We start from the raw sequence: 15,104 nt of genomic DNA on the forward strand, positions 1-15,104 counted from the left end.
ACCCATGGGGAAAAATTCCAAAGTAGGATGTTCAGCCCACCCTTTTTCTTCATTATTTTCTAAAAATCACATATCCCTAATATTTGGGGGCGAGAGGGGGAGAGGTTAATTTGTGGTCACACAACCACACTACATAGTTTCTTCAATAAATAAACTGCGAAGGAGGGGAAAAAAGACAGAGGTGGAATCTAAAAGATCAAAAGAAATCTAAGCGACACATCAAATCACAAGGTATGGGCCTTATATGGATTCTAATTCAATACAAATCATTGATTAGGAAATTTGAACACTGACTAGAGATGTGATAATATTAAGTCATTGATGTTACTATTTTAAGGTACACTGATGTTAGATTGTTTTAAAAAGTCCTTATCTGAGATATATCCTGAGATACTTATAGATAAAATATACCTGAAATTCATTTCAAAACAATTCAAGACAGGGGAAGTGGATAGAGGTGTAACAAGATTGGCCATGAGCTTAAAATTGGGGAGTCTGACTGATGGGCCCATAAGGATTCACTGTCTTATACCATTGACACTCAAAAAAAGAATAGTTTTATTAAGATAAAATTCACATACTACAAAGTTTACCCTTTTAAAGAGTACAATGCATTATTTTGTCAGTATATTCAGAGTTGTGCCACCAACACCACTCGCCAATTTCAGAACGTCACCCCAAAAAGAAACCCCATATCCATTAGCTGTCACTCTTCATTCCCCTCTCCCTGAGCTCCTGGTAGCCTTTTGTATACATTTGGGAAAAAGTAAAAAGGAAAGATAGACACACTTGCTCAAGGTCACCCAGTGAAATGACAGCCAAAATGTGAACCCAAGTCTTTTTTCTAAAAAAGACTTCAACCAACTCAGGTTTGGCCGAGTCCCGTCACCTTGTCCAACTCCTGACAATGATTCTTCCTGATACTGAAGGGCCAGCCCGAAGTTGATAGTACAGATCAGAATGCTGTAATTTTTTACGTCTTTTCTTAGGAAAAACAGCCTTGACCAAAAAACCAAAACCAAGACACACCGGTAATAGGATTTGGCCCTGAAATTAAACAGACTAACTCCTACATAGAAACTAGTGTAGTTTTTGTGAATACAACCCCCTCGACTTCTCCTCTGGTATTGGGTCCCACTGCGATTCTTCTGAATGAAAGGCCTTAGGACACTTTGTTGCAATCCATTTGTATTTACTTCTTAAGGCAAATGAGTCTCGTACGTGCACACACACTGCACTAGTTCATTTTTCTAGGAAACTGGCTGGCTTTCGTAACATCCCGTTGACCCAGAGCTGAAACCGCTCGAGTTCAAAGGAAGTTAGGGAGACGCTCATGAGGTAATTAGCTCCCCTCTCCTGACAAACAGGCTGCTGAGAACAGTATTTTGGATTAATTTCCATTTCCAAACCTCGTGAGTCTGATCCTCACTGTTCTTCAATGAGCTCCCAATACTGCATGTGCAGAAGACGGCTTTTGTACTGGTTTCTGTCCACTTTTCTAGTTTTCGTGAGGCCTTCCAGCTCTCAGGCTCCTGGAGTGGTGGCAAGCACTGCGCACTCGACAGCTGACTTCTTATAAAGTACAGCTGATGACCAGCCTTAGAATGTCCAATGTATTACGGGCTTGGCAGGAAATTGCAGACCGCACTGCTTTAAAATCATCTGATTATCTGGCAGATTTTCACCTCACGAAGATCACTCAAACATAGCTGTTTTGGTCAAAGGAGAATTTCATCAGTTGCCAACAAATTCATCTACATGCCCTACTGTAGGGACAACAGACGGAGGACTGCAATCCTACAGCTACCATGATTAGTGGTGATAACTCAGCTGGAAAGCCTGAAATTTGATCCCAAAGTGAAGAGGGTAAAGGACGTGGAAACACTACCGGAGTGGAGGGGCACGAAGCTGGAGGAAAAGGCTGACGGGGGTGGGGGAACAAAAACCAGGAGGGCTGCCAAGGCACACGGTTACTACGGGATGAGCAGAGTGTGAAGGGTCAATTTGCCAAAAGGTGATGGGAAAAGGCTTCAGAGAGGAAGCACCCAGGGAGGAAGGAGGAAGGCCAAAGGTAAAAGTTCCAGAGACAGGGCAAAAACAGGAAGCAGGAAAGCCATAGAAAAGTTGAATGTTTTCTGTAAGCTGTCTTTGTTGTTGTTTAAATATGCTTGGTCACTTTTGAAGTCTCTTTGATCCTCGGTCCCTTTTTAGTTCTTCAGACTTACACAGTGTGCATCTGGTAATTCCTGTCTTCCCAAGTCTGACGCTTGTGTCCTGTTTCTACTGATTCTCATCATGGTGGCCGTCGCCTCCCCTATTTGATCGTGAATCTGTGATTCTCAGAGCTTCATCTGGGAGCCCTGAGGCCTGGGGCTAAGATGTGTTCTTCCAGAGAACTAGTGCTGCCTTGGGTCAGGCCCTCAGGCCCACTAGCTCCCCCAGCGGCCTTGAACTCTCAGCTTGCTTTTCTCCCAGCCGCATAGGTAGTTGTGAATCGTTCCAGGTTCGCTGAGGAGCAAACAGCTTGTGGATGGGGTTCTTAGAGAAGACCCTCCCGCATGCCACCACGCCCCCAGCCTCTCCCTGCAAACCCGTGCCAAGCCCTCAGTCAGGCAGGTATCCTTCCTCTGAGGAACGGTTTTTGTCAAATTCTCCCTCTCACTGAGGAGGGCACCTTGCGGGTTCTGGGCTTTCTTTCTGGGTCTTGATCAAAGTTCCCACTGTGAAGGCTCAGAGTGGAGAAATTAGGCCATGAGGGATTAAGAGACGTCCTTGGTGTAACTGGCTGGTGGCTGTCACTCCATAACCCTCTGAATTTGTGCTTTCTGGTTGTTTTTGCCTCTCAGGAAGCCCCTTACTTTCTTGCTAGGTTGGCTATTTAGAGCTAAAACAGAAATTCTATCCAGGGCTGTCCTGGAAGGGCTCTGAGAATCTAGTCTGCTGTGTTTTCTCAAAGAGAAGTTTCCCCTAGAAGTAAACGCCTTCCCCTTCTCCCAAGTCTGTTTACACCATGATGTGTTTTGAAATAAAAGGAGCCTCACTGATTGAAGTGCATGTTGAGGATGGTTTTCACTAAGCTCTTTCATCACAGAAAAGGAAGCTGTTGCTCAGAGGCATGACTCGCTTTACTACTCAGTAAGTCAGTAATGGAGCTGAGACCGGACTCTCCCCACAGCACCGCCCTTCCAGAGAAACCAAAGTTTGAGGCCAATCGCAGGTTTTTCTGTGATCTGAAGCAATGGAACTGTACTCGAGTTCTTCAATTTGTAGAGAAGAAGAGCGAAGATGCACAGCTAAAGGTGATTAAACTATAAAAATCTGACTTCTAGAACGAAGCACTAAAGAAACTAAAAAGTACCAGTTGGAAGTCATAATTGCTGTTCGAGAACTTATGTTCAAACATGGAAACATTCAAAGCAAGCTCTAAAAAATGAACTAGCATTGTTATATAAAAAAAGGTTTATTTTAGAAATCACATACCCTTAAAAAGTAACAGATATTATTCACCATTTGAATGCCGGGTGCTATGTGGTACAATTGATGGTGTGGATACCAAGTCCGTTTAACATTCCTGGCATTTACACCAGTTCAAAACCTTACTGTAATTTTAAAAAGAAAAAAAATTTAAAAAGTTCATTTTGGAAACACAAAAATATCTTAATCTTGTAAATAGACGTCCTGAAACTAGAGATCCATTGCTGAGACTATCCTAAAAACTGGAAAAAGTAGGAATTATCATTTTAATTCAGGGAGAGTTAAAAAGATCCAGTGGAACTTACGAGGAGCTGTGTGGTCGTTCTAGTGCACGTGCCAGAAGAACACAGGAAGTTAAAGCTCTCCTTTACAGCTGGACAGGTTGAAAGCAAAAGAAAAGTGAGGAAAAGTGGGAGGTTTTGTTTGGTAATTTTTTTGGTAGGACTGGTTACCCTTGTTCCGACTCAGGTTTCTCTTCATCTGACAAAAGCAGCAGCATTCACAGATGGCCAAGTTCAAATACTAGGGAATGAGGACACAAAATAAAAACAAATTTACTCACCATGGACTAAAAAATATAGTTCTTTGTAAATCTGAACCAAAACCCTGTGATTTAACACGTTAAGAATGCTTAAAATGGTTTTATAGACCAAAGGGCTAAAATGATTCTTAAAGATGATGACTAAAGTAGAATTTTTATGCAATAAACTTCAGAAGACTTTACAATTCCTGTTAACACAAAACGATTACTTTAATCTATTTAGTATTTTGATCAAATGATCCCAGATTCTATTTCTAGGTACTCCTCCACAGATCACGAGGTATTTGTATTTGGGGATAAAGATAAACCTAAGTTATCCCTGGGAGGGGAAATTCAGGGTTTTCTGACCTAGCTAGAGCCAAATCCAGAGAAATAATGTCACCTCCTGAAAAATTCCAAGAAAAAGAAAACTTGAGTCAGTTTTATTATAAAAAATCTTCTGAGAACACGTTGCTGTGGGCAACCATGGTGAGTAGTGATAGTTCAGGCTGAAAAATAAGATTTAAAATTACATAAGAACAAAGTCAATCGACAGTCATCATTTGGGAAGATAAGCAACACCTGAGAGCAGCAGTGGGCTCACCTGATTTCGATCAGACTGGACCAATTTCCAAACTTATGTTTCCCACCAAGTGGTAATAATCTCAGCAGAAATACATTTACTGAAGCTAAGCACTGAGGTAATGGGAGCATAATGTGGGAAGGAGGAGGAAAGATGTCTCCTGTAACTTTCTCAGGAAAACTGGCCATTCATTTTATTGAAGTGAAAACTGTGTAACACTAAAGTTGCAGATCTGAGCTTTATTTTCAGAATGATGTCATTTTAGAATAGAACTGATAGAGTCTCTAAAATGGTTTTACTATGGTACAAAACTCTTGATTCTCAGAGCGGTATGCCTACTTATCCGCTAAAATGTCTTATGAAAGGAAACAGACACCGAGGAAGTGGAACAGGCACCAAAGATGACAAAGAACCCAATGAAAATTCCTCCCGACAGATCCACTTGAGATCTAGGAAGAGAAATGGCAAGTCCTGTATTTACAAAACCGATGAAAATCACACTGTAATAATCAGTGAACGCAGAACTGCGCAGATCTGCGATTCCCGCTTTTTCCACCATGATTCGACATCAAGGTAAAAAAAGATTCTTTTGTACAAATCCAAGAGGTGGCAGCCCAACTCCCAGAGATGGCTCGATGACTTACTACTAAGGCTGGTGACTGGACCCGGGGGGGAGGAGGGGCAGAGTCCTCAAGAACAGAACCCTCTGTGAGGAGGGCAGCGCTAGTCCGTGGTTGACCGCCGGTACCAAAACCTGGCTCTGAAGTCGTCGCTGCAGGTCATGAAGCCGGGGTTGGTGGGCGAGTGCACGATGCAGCGCACGATATTGTTGTGGCCTAGCGACAGCAGGTTCCGGCGCTCGGCCGTGCGCGAGTCCCAGCAGCACAGACTGATGGTCCTTTCGTCCGGCAGCAGCACGTAGTCCTCCGTGTGGTTGAAGACGGCCTGCGTCCGGTGCACCTGCCGCCCGCTCAAGCCGGCGCCTGCGCAGAGAGCGAGAGGTTAAGGGCCTGGGAGCAGGCTAGCTAGCAGCTCTCCGGGTTCACGTCTTGGACTCCCAGACTGTTCTACTTTTGTTATTAACGCTGTCCATGGAAATCAGCGTTTTAAAATTGTTGAATACAGATTTATTGTGCAATTTTGGAAATTCTAAAAAAGTATGAAAAAAAATCACCTCGGGGCCCATTATCTAAGGCAGCCCTATTAACATTTACCTCTAGGTATAAAAACCTATAAAACAAAACAAAAACAAAACTGGTGCCACATTATATATCTTTCCTATCATACTTTAAACCAACTTTCTGTTGGGTACATACACCCTCCCATCTTTTTCACCCGCTACAAAGTATCCCACTGTTTGGAAACACCATTATTTCTTTTCCTGCGAGGCATTTAGTTTGTATCCAATTGTAAGTAACGTTGTGATAAACATTTCTTGTATAAAATACATTTTTTCCTTAGGATTAAATTCCTACGAAGGGAGTTACTCGGATGAACATCTGCTCTCCAAAAGGAAGCTTTATGCTTTTTTATGACCATGAAAAAAAAGTGTATTTTATGTTTACAGTATTACATAAAGCATAAAAAATATAAACTGCCTGATAATTGTACACCACGTCAATTAGTTTGATGACTATCCTTCACAAATATCTCGGTGTACACTCATGTGTAAATTACATAAATCAGAGCATACACCATATAGTGTTTTTATTCAATACTATGTAGTGGAGCTCTGTGGAGAGGGAATATAGTTTCATGGGTAAAAATACAAACTTATGGGGTCACATCTGGATTCAACACACTAGTGATGTGACCTGGGACAAATTACTTAACACCCCTAAGCCTTAATTTTCTCCTCTGTTCGGTGGGGACAATTACAACGCCTACCCACGAGGCTGCCGTGGGGATTAAATGAGGTACAATGCACACGGAGCTCTGCTGTGTACGTGTTCAACAAACGTCACTAGGAATACTTTTAAAGGCTGCAAGCCACAAAAGGATGCATAGCACTCAGTGCTTCTTGGTGGACGTTTATGTTATCTAACCTCCACTGCTCCAGATAATGTTGGGATGGACGCTTTCGTATGTGTGCATGTGCATGCCAGCCCAAGAATCTTTTTACACTGAATTTCTAAGAGTGGACATAGCGAGTCAAAAATATATGTATTTAAAAATTTGATGTATGACACCAAACTGCCCTTCAGAAATATTTTACTAATTGACACCCCTGATTTCCTGAAGTGTTTATCAATAGCAGATAATATCAATCTTTAAAATTCCTGAAATCTGATGAGCACAAAATGATACTGCCCTTTTCATTTCTTAGGTTTACAGTGAGGTTGGTCATTTATCTTTTCTTGTGGTTCACTGAACAGTACCTGACATATGTCTATTATATATGCTATGGATATCCCACCCCCAGTCCAGCATTTTAACTTGTTTATAATGTTTAAAATTAATTTTTAACATAAAAATTTTTAATGTTTACTTGGTAGTTTTTCCTTTTTCTTCATTATTTCAAGAGCCCTTTGAAGTCTAACTAAACACTAAAAAACTGGAAATACAGATCTAAATGTGCTGACATAAAGGGGACTTAACATTGAATTAGAAAAAAGGATTCTGCATATAAATGCAGTATAATGTCATTTTAGAATCAAATCCCAATTCTACACCAAAACCGAGCAAGCCATCACGATATACAACCATGAAACAGCCCAAACACTCATAAAAAAACCAAACCAAATAGAACAAATTCTTCCCAGCAGTCTGGTGTACCCCTGCACACACGTCACACTCTAACAGCGCTTGTTACGTCTAAAGAGGGAGGCTTCCCCGTTTTTACTTCACTCACCTGTGTATCCTTTTTGCAACAAGCAGTCTTTGCATAGTAACACTTAGATGTTTTTCAAAATAGCTTTATACAAAAGTAAGTATTTCAATGAAGTCACCAAGAATTACGATAAAAATGACTCTTCCCCAAACTTGCTAGTTGTACTATTTACATACTCCAGAAGCCACAGATAACAGGAAGCAAACCGGTTTCAATGAGCCGAATCTAAGGTAGGTTATGCTGCACCCTAGTGGTTCAGATGTCAACAACTCTTCAATTTTCTCCCCTAAAATGCTAATTTAAAATAACACCACAGCAGAGCCCCTTTCAATAGTGTTTTCTTGTGAGTTTTTGAGTGACAGTCATGACGATTTTAGCACATGACACAAACATCTCACAACAGAGGAAACGAGCTGAAGTTGCTGGGAAAAATTTTCTACCAAATAACAGCCTTCGTTTCTACCAGGACCAGGAGACGCACTATTTTAACTTTCACTATAAATAGACTTGAACAGACTACTATGACAGGATACATTAAAATCTCATCATCAACAAGGAGCTCATAGGCACCACTGTTACCAGTTAGAGACCTACATGAATAACGGGAGAATCAGATCAACTTAATTTTGTTTTCCTGTCTGAAGGGCCCACTTTACATCTAGATTCAGAAGACTTGTGGTCTCATTGGGGGGCTACCTCTGCTCGCTTAGCAATGAGGCAAGATCTTCCATCTCTGTCCGTCTGTCCCTCATGCACACACTTCCTGAGGCTCTTCTCTGGACTGCTTTCATGTTTTTGTGGAAAAGGGCAGGCCATCAGTCTACAAACGGGCCACCAGGTTCTCAAACGTTACCGGCACTGAATCAGACCTAGTTTAAGCTGCAATGCATTGAGCAAAGGTAAGGAACTGTGGCTCTATTTCCACCTCTGCCTCTCAGTAACTGTGGCCTTGGCTGAACTATTTAACTTCTAAGCCTTGTTTTCCTCTTATCTGAGAGTTCTGGAAACTGTAAAATGCTACACAAACACTTAGCAGTATCAATTTCTCACATACCCGTGTATCTGACCAGCGTTCGTCCTGTTGATATTTCCCAGAGCTTAGCTACGGAGTCTTTTCCACTTGAAAGAATGTATTTAGAATTTTTGGAAAAAATGGCAGAACAGACTTCAGCACCGTCGTGCGCTTTCTCGAAAGTTGTGATGCACCGATTTGAAACACCATCCCACAGCTTGATGCAGCCGTCCTTGCTACCAGTCACGTACATATTGGCACTGGGATTGTAATTGACGGAACAGATGGCGTCGGTGTGCTGGTCTTGGGGATTGCAGGACACAAAACACTGAAATGTGTTGATATCATAAAGCCGCAGAGTCGGATGCTGAGTCCCAACCAGTATGAAGTCTCCAGAAGGATGAAAGGAGATGGAGCGCAGCATCTCAGCTTCCTGTTAGGACAGAGACAGTGACAGGAAATGACCAACTGGTGAGCAATCATGTCCAGAAGAAATGTGGAAAATATCTGGCTGAAGCAAAGAATCCACGAAACAAGGATCAGGTATCACACAGCTATGAGAGAAGGAACAAAGTTCTTTCTGGAACACATGAAAGTGTCTTTTGAACAGAGATTTCCAGAACTATTTACTGGTGAGATTATGCCAAAAACCACAGAGCGAGCGAGCTCCATTATTTGCAAAAGAGCCCCGAGTGTGCAGAATGGAATAGTATCCACCTAGGATACATTCACACACGATTAACAAAGAAGAGAAACGTAACTTGTACATAAGGAGAGCTTCTTTCATTTGTCCCCGGGCTCCAAATATTGAGTAAAAAATTAAGTTAAATTATTAAAAGGTGGAAGCCACCGCTACATCAGTATTCCCGAACTGCATATTCAAAATAAGGTACCAAATGTCACATTTCCAGGAAAACACCTGATATTAGGTAGGTGCAAAAGTAATTGCAGTTCCAAAGGCTAAAAACAATTGCAAAAACCGCAATTACTTTTGCACCAACCTAATAATGTCAACTGAGTAATTTTTTATTCCCACGTTATACTTTAGTGAAGCCGGTGGTATTTTGTCTTTACACGGGAATCTGCAACCTTCAAAGTGATACGGATTCTGAACCCTTGTTGCATAAACTATGACAAGCAGCGGTCCTGACTGGCCAGAGGAAGTGGGCGCATGACGGCACAAAAACTACGTGCAACGGAACCGATCCACATGGCACCTGTGGTGTACGTCTGACTGTACTTTTTCCTAGCATGATCACTGAAAGACTTTAAAAAAAACCAATCATACAATAGCTCATTGCATTTAAGAAAAAAAATGTGAAGCTTCTTCCCAAACATTCCTAACCTGAATGTATTTGAAGGCTCTTTTGGCAGATGGTTTGGAATAATCAAATAATTTAAGCGTGTAATCCCTTGAACCAGAGGCGAGGATCTGCTCTGTTGGGTGGAAGGCGAGACATGTGACCTCATCCACGTGGTCGTAAAGAGTCCGAATCACTGGGTGGTTTTCCATATTCTGTTGCGCAGTCTCATTCATCATGACCTAGGCCAACAAGGAGATGTGCAAAATATGAAACCTGACTCCCAGCACACAATCTACAACTCCGCTCGGTGACAGCCGGGTTAAACTATTCTCTCATTTCCCATGAATGAACAAAAGGCACCCAGTAAGCATGGTGCAGGGCTTTTACCTCTATGGGCATGGCACTTTTGGCCAGCATTCTTTCGGTGTCGAGGATCTTTATGGAAGCGTCAGCGGACCCAGTGGCTATTAACTGCCCGTCTCTACTATAGGTCGCTACACGGCATGGCCCTTTATGGGACGTGACATAGCAGGTTTCATACTCTGAAGCCTCTGGGGACATAGTCTGGACATCGGCATCAAATTCCAGGTCAATTCCTGTGCCCGGGGCAACCGTATCTGAACGACCAATTGCATACTGAACTGCAGTGTCATCATTTTCCATTCCTGAAAGGAATAAAAATTAAGGGCATGAAAAATGTTATTTTAAAGGGCCAAGACAAAGTTCTGGGTCTAAAATCGGGCAAGATGTTTGCCAATGTCAACTCACTATGTCGTGGAGGTATGTGACTTAATACTTTACAAAACTAGGTATACCGACCAGGTTGCATGCATGGAGACAGCACTGTAAGGCAATGCGGGTTAGGCTTCAACACGCAAAGTCACCCCCCTCCCCCAATTTTTGCCTCCAAAATTCTCTACCTTAACTACAACTACAAAAACTCAAAAAAAGCATTCGGTAGTTAAATTGTCCATTTTTGCCCATTCCGGGTTTTAATTTTAGTGCTGAGACGTTAGCAACTACGACGCTCATTACATGAGGTATTATTAGCATTAACAACAGTGAAACATATTTGAAAGAATGCTGCTACTTTATCAACATGCATTTTTAAATTTAAAAATTCACATATCATATAAACAATGTTTTCTAGCATAGGAAAATACCCATAGGAAGGAAAAAAAATGAGCTTATATCGCCCAACGATAATTACTGTTAACATGGCAGTATGAATTCTTCTGGACCTTTTCCCCTGCACAAAGTTCTTTCACTTCTTAAAAAACAGAAGAACCACACTATATAACGTGTTCGTTTATTCATACAGAATAAACATCTGGCCAGTGTAATAAATATTCATCTACGTCATGTTGTTGGATCCAAGTGTATGGCTATCAGAACATTTATAACTAATGACACATGTTGTGCATTTCAGTTGTATTCATTGTATTTCCTCAGGACAAATTCTTACAATTGGCCCTGTCAAGTCAAAGGATATAAGCATGTTTGGTAATTCTCTGTTTTACTGAGTGTATTCTGTGACCCAGGCAAGCAGCAGGACACACTGTCGGACAAGACAAGACAAGGCCCTGATCTTGCGCTTGTGCTTTTTTTGAAGGGGGAGGTACAGATTGTGTGGAAAACCCAGAGCAATAAAGCACATTTCAGACAGTAATTCTGCCAGGAAGGAAATGGGACTGTTGTTTTAGAGAAACTGGGGAAGACGGTGGGGTTATTTTAGAAGAGGAAACGAGGACTCAGATGACAATTTGAGCTGAGACTTGAAAAAATAACACATGACAGAATGCTCCAGATAATTCGCAGAATGCTTCCAGATAATAAAGATCCTGAGGCTGGAACCAGCTCAAAGTCTTCATAATTTGGACTATCCTTACTCCTTCTAGCACTGTATTTGACACATACTAGGCACTAAAATTAAGTGGAAATGTCTTGAAAAATTCTGATGTGTGAAAACATCTGAAACCTCGTCATGGGATCAATCAACTTGCATTCCCAAGCTACCGAGTTTGATGAGATGCAGGAGCTGCTCTGAGGGCGCACAGACAGACTGCGGCTTGATCTCGTTGATGAGGCCGTTGGCAATGCTGATGTAGCCGTCATACAGCAGCTGGCTAATGATCAGCTTGTAGAGCTGCTGGCGGTCCTTCAAGCCCACTTTGGTTCTGTACATCTTGAAGACGGGGAAGACAATTTCCCTGTCAGCTGCAAGAGAAAACGAGTGGCTGATGAGGGCAGGGACACTGGGAAATCACAGAAGCAACCAAGAAATCGGGTCAGATTTGCGGTTCATCAGTCACAGCTCTACCAGCTGCATTATCTTTGCCCAGCGACCTCGCTTCCCAATCAGGTTCTTCAGCTGTTAAATAAGTTAGTGATGGTTAAACAAGATAGTGTATGTAGGGCATTTCTTCTCTGCTGAACTACCCATCTGTGATTTTTATTTTCTTGCTATCCCAGAATTTCCATTCCTTCTGTTAATAAAACATTGACTGGTGTTTGCAACAGGTAAGATAGCTGTTATTATTGGATGTCCAGACGCTACTGTTTCCACCAGCTGAGCTGTATGCTTACTAATGTCAGTTATATTCATTCTCAAAATGTTTTAAAGCAACTGAGGTTGTTAAATTATATAATTTAATTAAACAGTAAATAAAATATGAAGGCAAAAAAGCTACTGTCAGAAATATGAAGGCAAAAAAGCTAATGTCAGAAAACTAAATCAAGTTGAATGCTTTGGAAAGATTCAAAGGTGAATTGCTTAATAAAATATGAACAAATAGCATATGGACAAAACAATAATAAATGGAAAAAAATGTAAAACTCTGTAAGACTGTACACTTAGATTGATTTTATAAGTGTCTGAGTTCTCTCTCAGTCTTAGAAAGTGAAGACAAAATGGTAGTGATGGTTTCTGGTTCATGCAAAAAAGAAAAGGACTCTAATTGGTGGATATGAGCAGACAATGTGATTATCAAAAGTCAACGTGTGTGGGGCCGGCCCGGTGGCTCAGGCGGTTAGAGCTCCATGCTCCTAACTCCGAAGGCTGCCGGTTCGATTCCCACATGGGCCAGTGGGCTCTCAACCACAAGGTTGCCAGTTCAACTCCTCGAGTCCTGCAAGGGATGGTGGGCTCTGCCCCCTGCAACTAAGATTGAACATGGCACCTTGAGGTTGCCAATTCGATTCCTTGACTCCCGCAAGGGATGGTGGGCAGCGCCCCTGCAATTACGGTTGAACATGGCACCTTGAGCTGAGCTGCTGCTGAGCTCTCAGATGGCTCAGTTGGTTGGAGCGCATCCTCTCAACCACGAGGTTGCCGGTTCGGCTCCCGAAGGGATGCTGGGCTGTGCCCCCTGCAACTAGCAATGCCAACTGGACATGGAGCTGAGCTGCGCCCTCCACAGACTGAAAAGACAACTTGAAGCTGGATGGCACCCTCCACAACTAAGATTAAAAGGTTGTCCTTTAACAACTTGACTTGGAAAAAAGTCCTGGAAGTACACACTATTCCCCAATAAAGTCCCGTTCCCTTCCCCAATAAACAATAAAAGAAATCTTTAAAAAAAGTCAATGTGTATATGTATGTGTACATCTGAACAGATATCAGAAGGCTGAAGGAGCCTGGAGACAGCAATAAATAAAAGTCCCATGTAGTTATGGTAGAAAAGAAAACTGGAAGGAGAGCATGGGAGATGAATAAGAGGGAGGGGACTGAGTGAACAGTAACACCAGCACTCCTGGTATTGCTGTACTTTACAGGGTGACTCTGGAAGAGGATGTTATAGGAAGGGGGGGGAACTATGTTTTCTAACTACACAATTACTGAGGCTCCAGATCATAAGAGCTAACATCTACCAAGTGTTTACCATGTTTTATCTCACAAATCCTCAACACCATCCTACAAGGGAGGTCCTATAATCTTGTTTACAGAGGAGGAGGGGAAATAACTTGCCCTGGGTCTCACAATTAGTGCCTGGAAGAACCAGGACTAGAACAGAAGTGGTTTGACTCTATAGAGACTTATTCCTAACCACTTCTTGCAGTGTTCCTTAAAAACTTAAAAACAAACGAGCTAAAATTTATTGGCCACTCAGTACAGTACATAGCACATCTTGTAAGCAACTAATATGCATTACCTCATTCAATCCTCATCTAATCCTATTTTAGAGATGGGCAACCTGAGGCCCAGAGAGATTTAACTCACCCAGAATCAAACAGCTTGTAAATCGCAGAGCCTGGACCCTAACCCAGACTATGTGACCCCAGGGCCCGAGCTTGTACTGTACTGTCCTGATGGGTGTTAATAACAACAGCTAACATTTATTAAGCACTTGCCAGACACCATGCTAAGTACTTTATAAGCATTAGCTCATTGCAAAACATCCTTCAACGTATTTAAGTACAAGTAGAGCGAATGTATATAAATCTATGCTTGTGTAGACACAAGAGAGGTGATGAAACTGGATCAAAGAGGTTAAGAGACCCACTGGAAGTAAAACGTGGCTGAGTAACTCGTCCAAGGTGAAAGTGGCCGCCAAGACGGTCCACACCGGGGCCCAGAACGTAATCGCTTTCTATCCCGTCTCTCCACTCATGCCAAGAGCATCACGAGGTGCACAAAGAGATTTAAAAAAATTAAAGGGAGGACGAGCCCCGCTTCTCAACTCCCACCGAAAGTTGGTTCGCTGGGCGAGTAAGCGCCTAAGTACCATCCCCGACGTGCAGGTGAGGACGCCCGGGCACGAGGACAGGAAGAACCCAACCCAGGAGCGAGAAGACGAGCCAGGGAGAGAACACACACAGCGCATAACCTAACGCTCCGCTCCCGTCCCGACACAGAGGCAAACTGAGGACGGAGTGAGGGTGGGAGCGAGGCCTGTGTGCAGCAGGGGCGGGCGTGCAGGCCCAACCTGGCAACTCAGGGCGCATGCCTCCTCGCCCCCTATCGACCCTTCCCGCCTCACCCCAATCCTTCCCATGGTCCCCCAAAGGCCCCAGCCAACGGCGCCAGCCACTCTCCACGTATCCGGGGCCCTCGTACCCGCTGGTCCGGTTCTCGCGGTCTCCGGCTCTCCGCTAGAAAAATGGAGGCGCGAATCCTGCCCGATTGATCACGCCGAGCGCACCTTCATTGCGCACGCGCAAAGGACGCCGCACCGAGCGCTGCGCTATCGATCGGCCCACTCTCTCCGGTCCATCTCGCCATCTTACTTACTGGCGCCTTTAAGGGGTCCGTCCGTTCACCTCCTCCGACTTTATCCCCTACGAGACAACCCTGAAGCCAAGGGTCTTCCGTCTCAGACAAAAGTCGCGCCCTGGAGAACACGGCGGGCGCTAGAACAGCTGCAGGCCGGCAGGGCCGTTGG

General features: G+C 43.1%; 1 protein-coding gene across 2 annotated transcripts; it reads right to left on the minus strand.

Moving 5' to 3' along the window:
• Positions 1-3,441: 3,441 nt before the first annotated feature.
• Positions 3,442-15,093, minus strand: CSTF1 (cleavage stimulation factor subunit 1). Of its 2 annotated transcripts, none has more exons than XM_019726047.3 (6): positions 14,954-15,093; positions 11,740-11,940; positions 10,111-10,388; positions 9,765-9,962; positions 8,462-8,852; positions 3,442-5,560 (listed from the first exon to the last, which is right to left on the minus strand). In XM_019726047.3, the coding sequence occupies exons 2-6, from the start codon at positions 11,906-11,908 to the stop codon at positions 5,301-5,303; spliced, it is 1,296 nt and encodes a 431-aa protein (XP_019581606.1). In that variant the 5' UTR covers positions 11,909-11,940; positions 14,954-15,093; the 3' UTR covers positions 3,442-5,300. The 2 variants fall into 2 exon arrangements, with proteins under 2 accessions (XP_019581606.1, XP_019581605.1); XM_019726046.3 differs by having other exon boundaries at positions 14,780-14,954.
• Between the last annotated feature and the right edge of the window lie 11 nt (positions 15,094-15,104).

This window comes from Rhinolophus sinicus, chromosome 13 (assembly GCF_057876585.1).
Source record: "Rhinolophus sinicus isolate RSI-liver-muscle chromosome 13, RSI-T2T, whole genome shotgun sequence".
Classification (NCBI taxonomy): domain Eukaryota; kingdom Metazoa; phylum Chordata; class Mammalia; order Chiroptera; family Rhinolophidae; genus Rhinolophus; species Rhinolophus sinicus.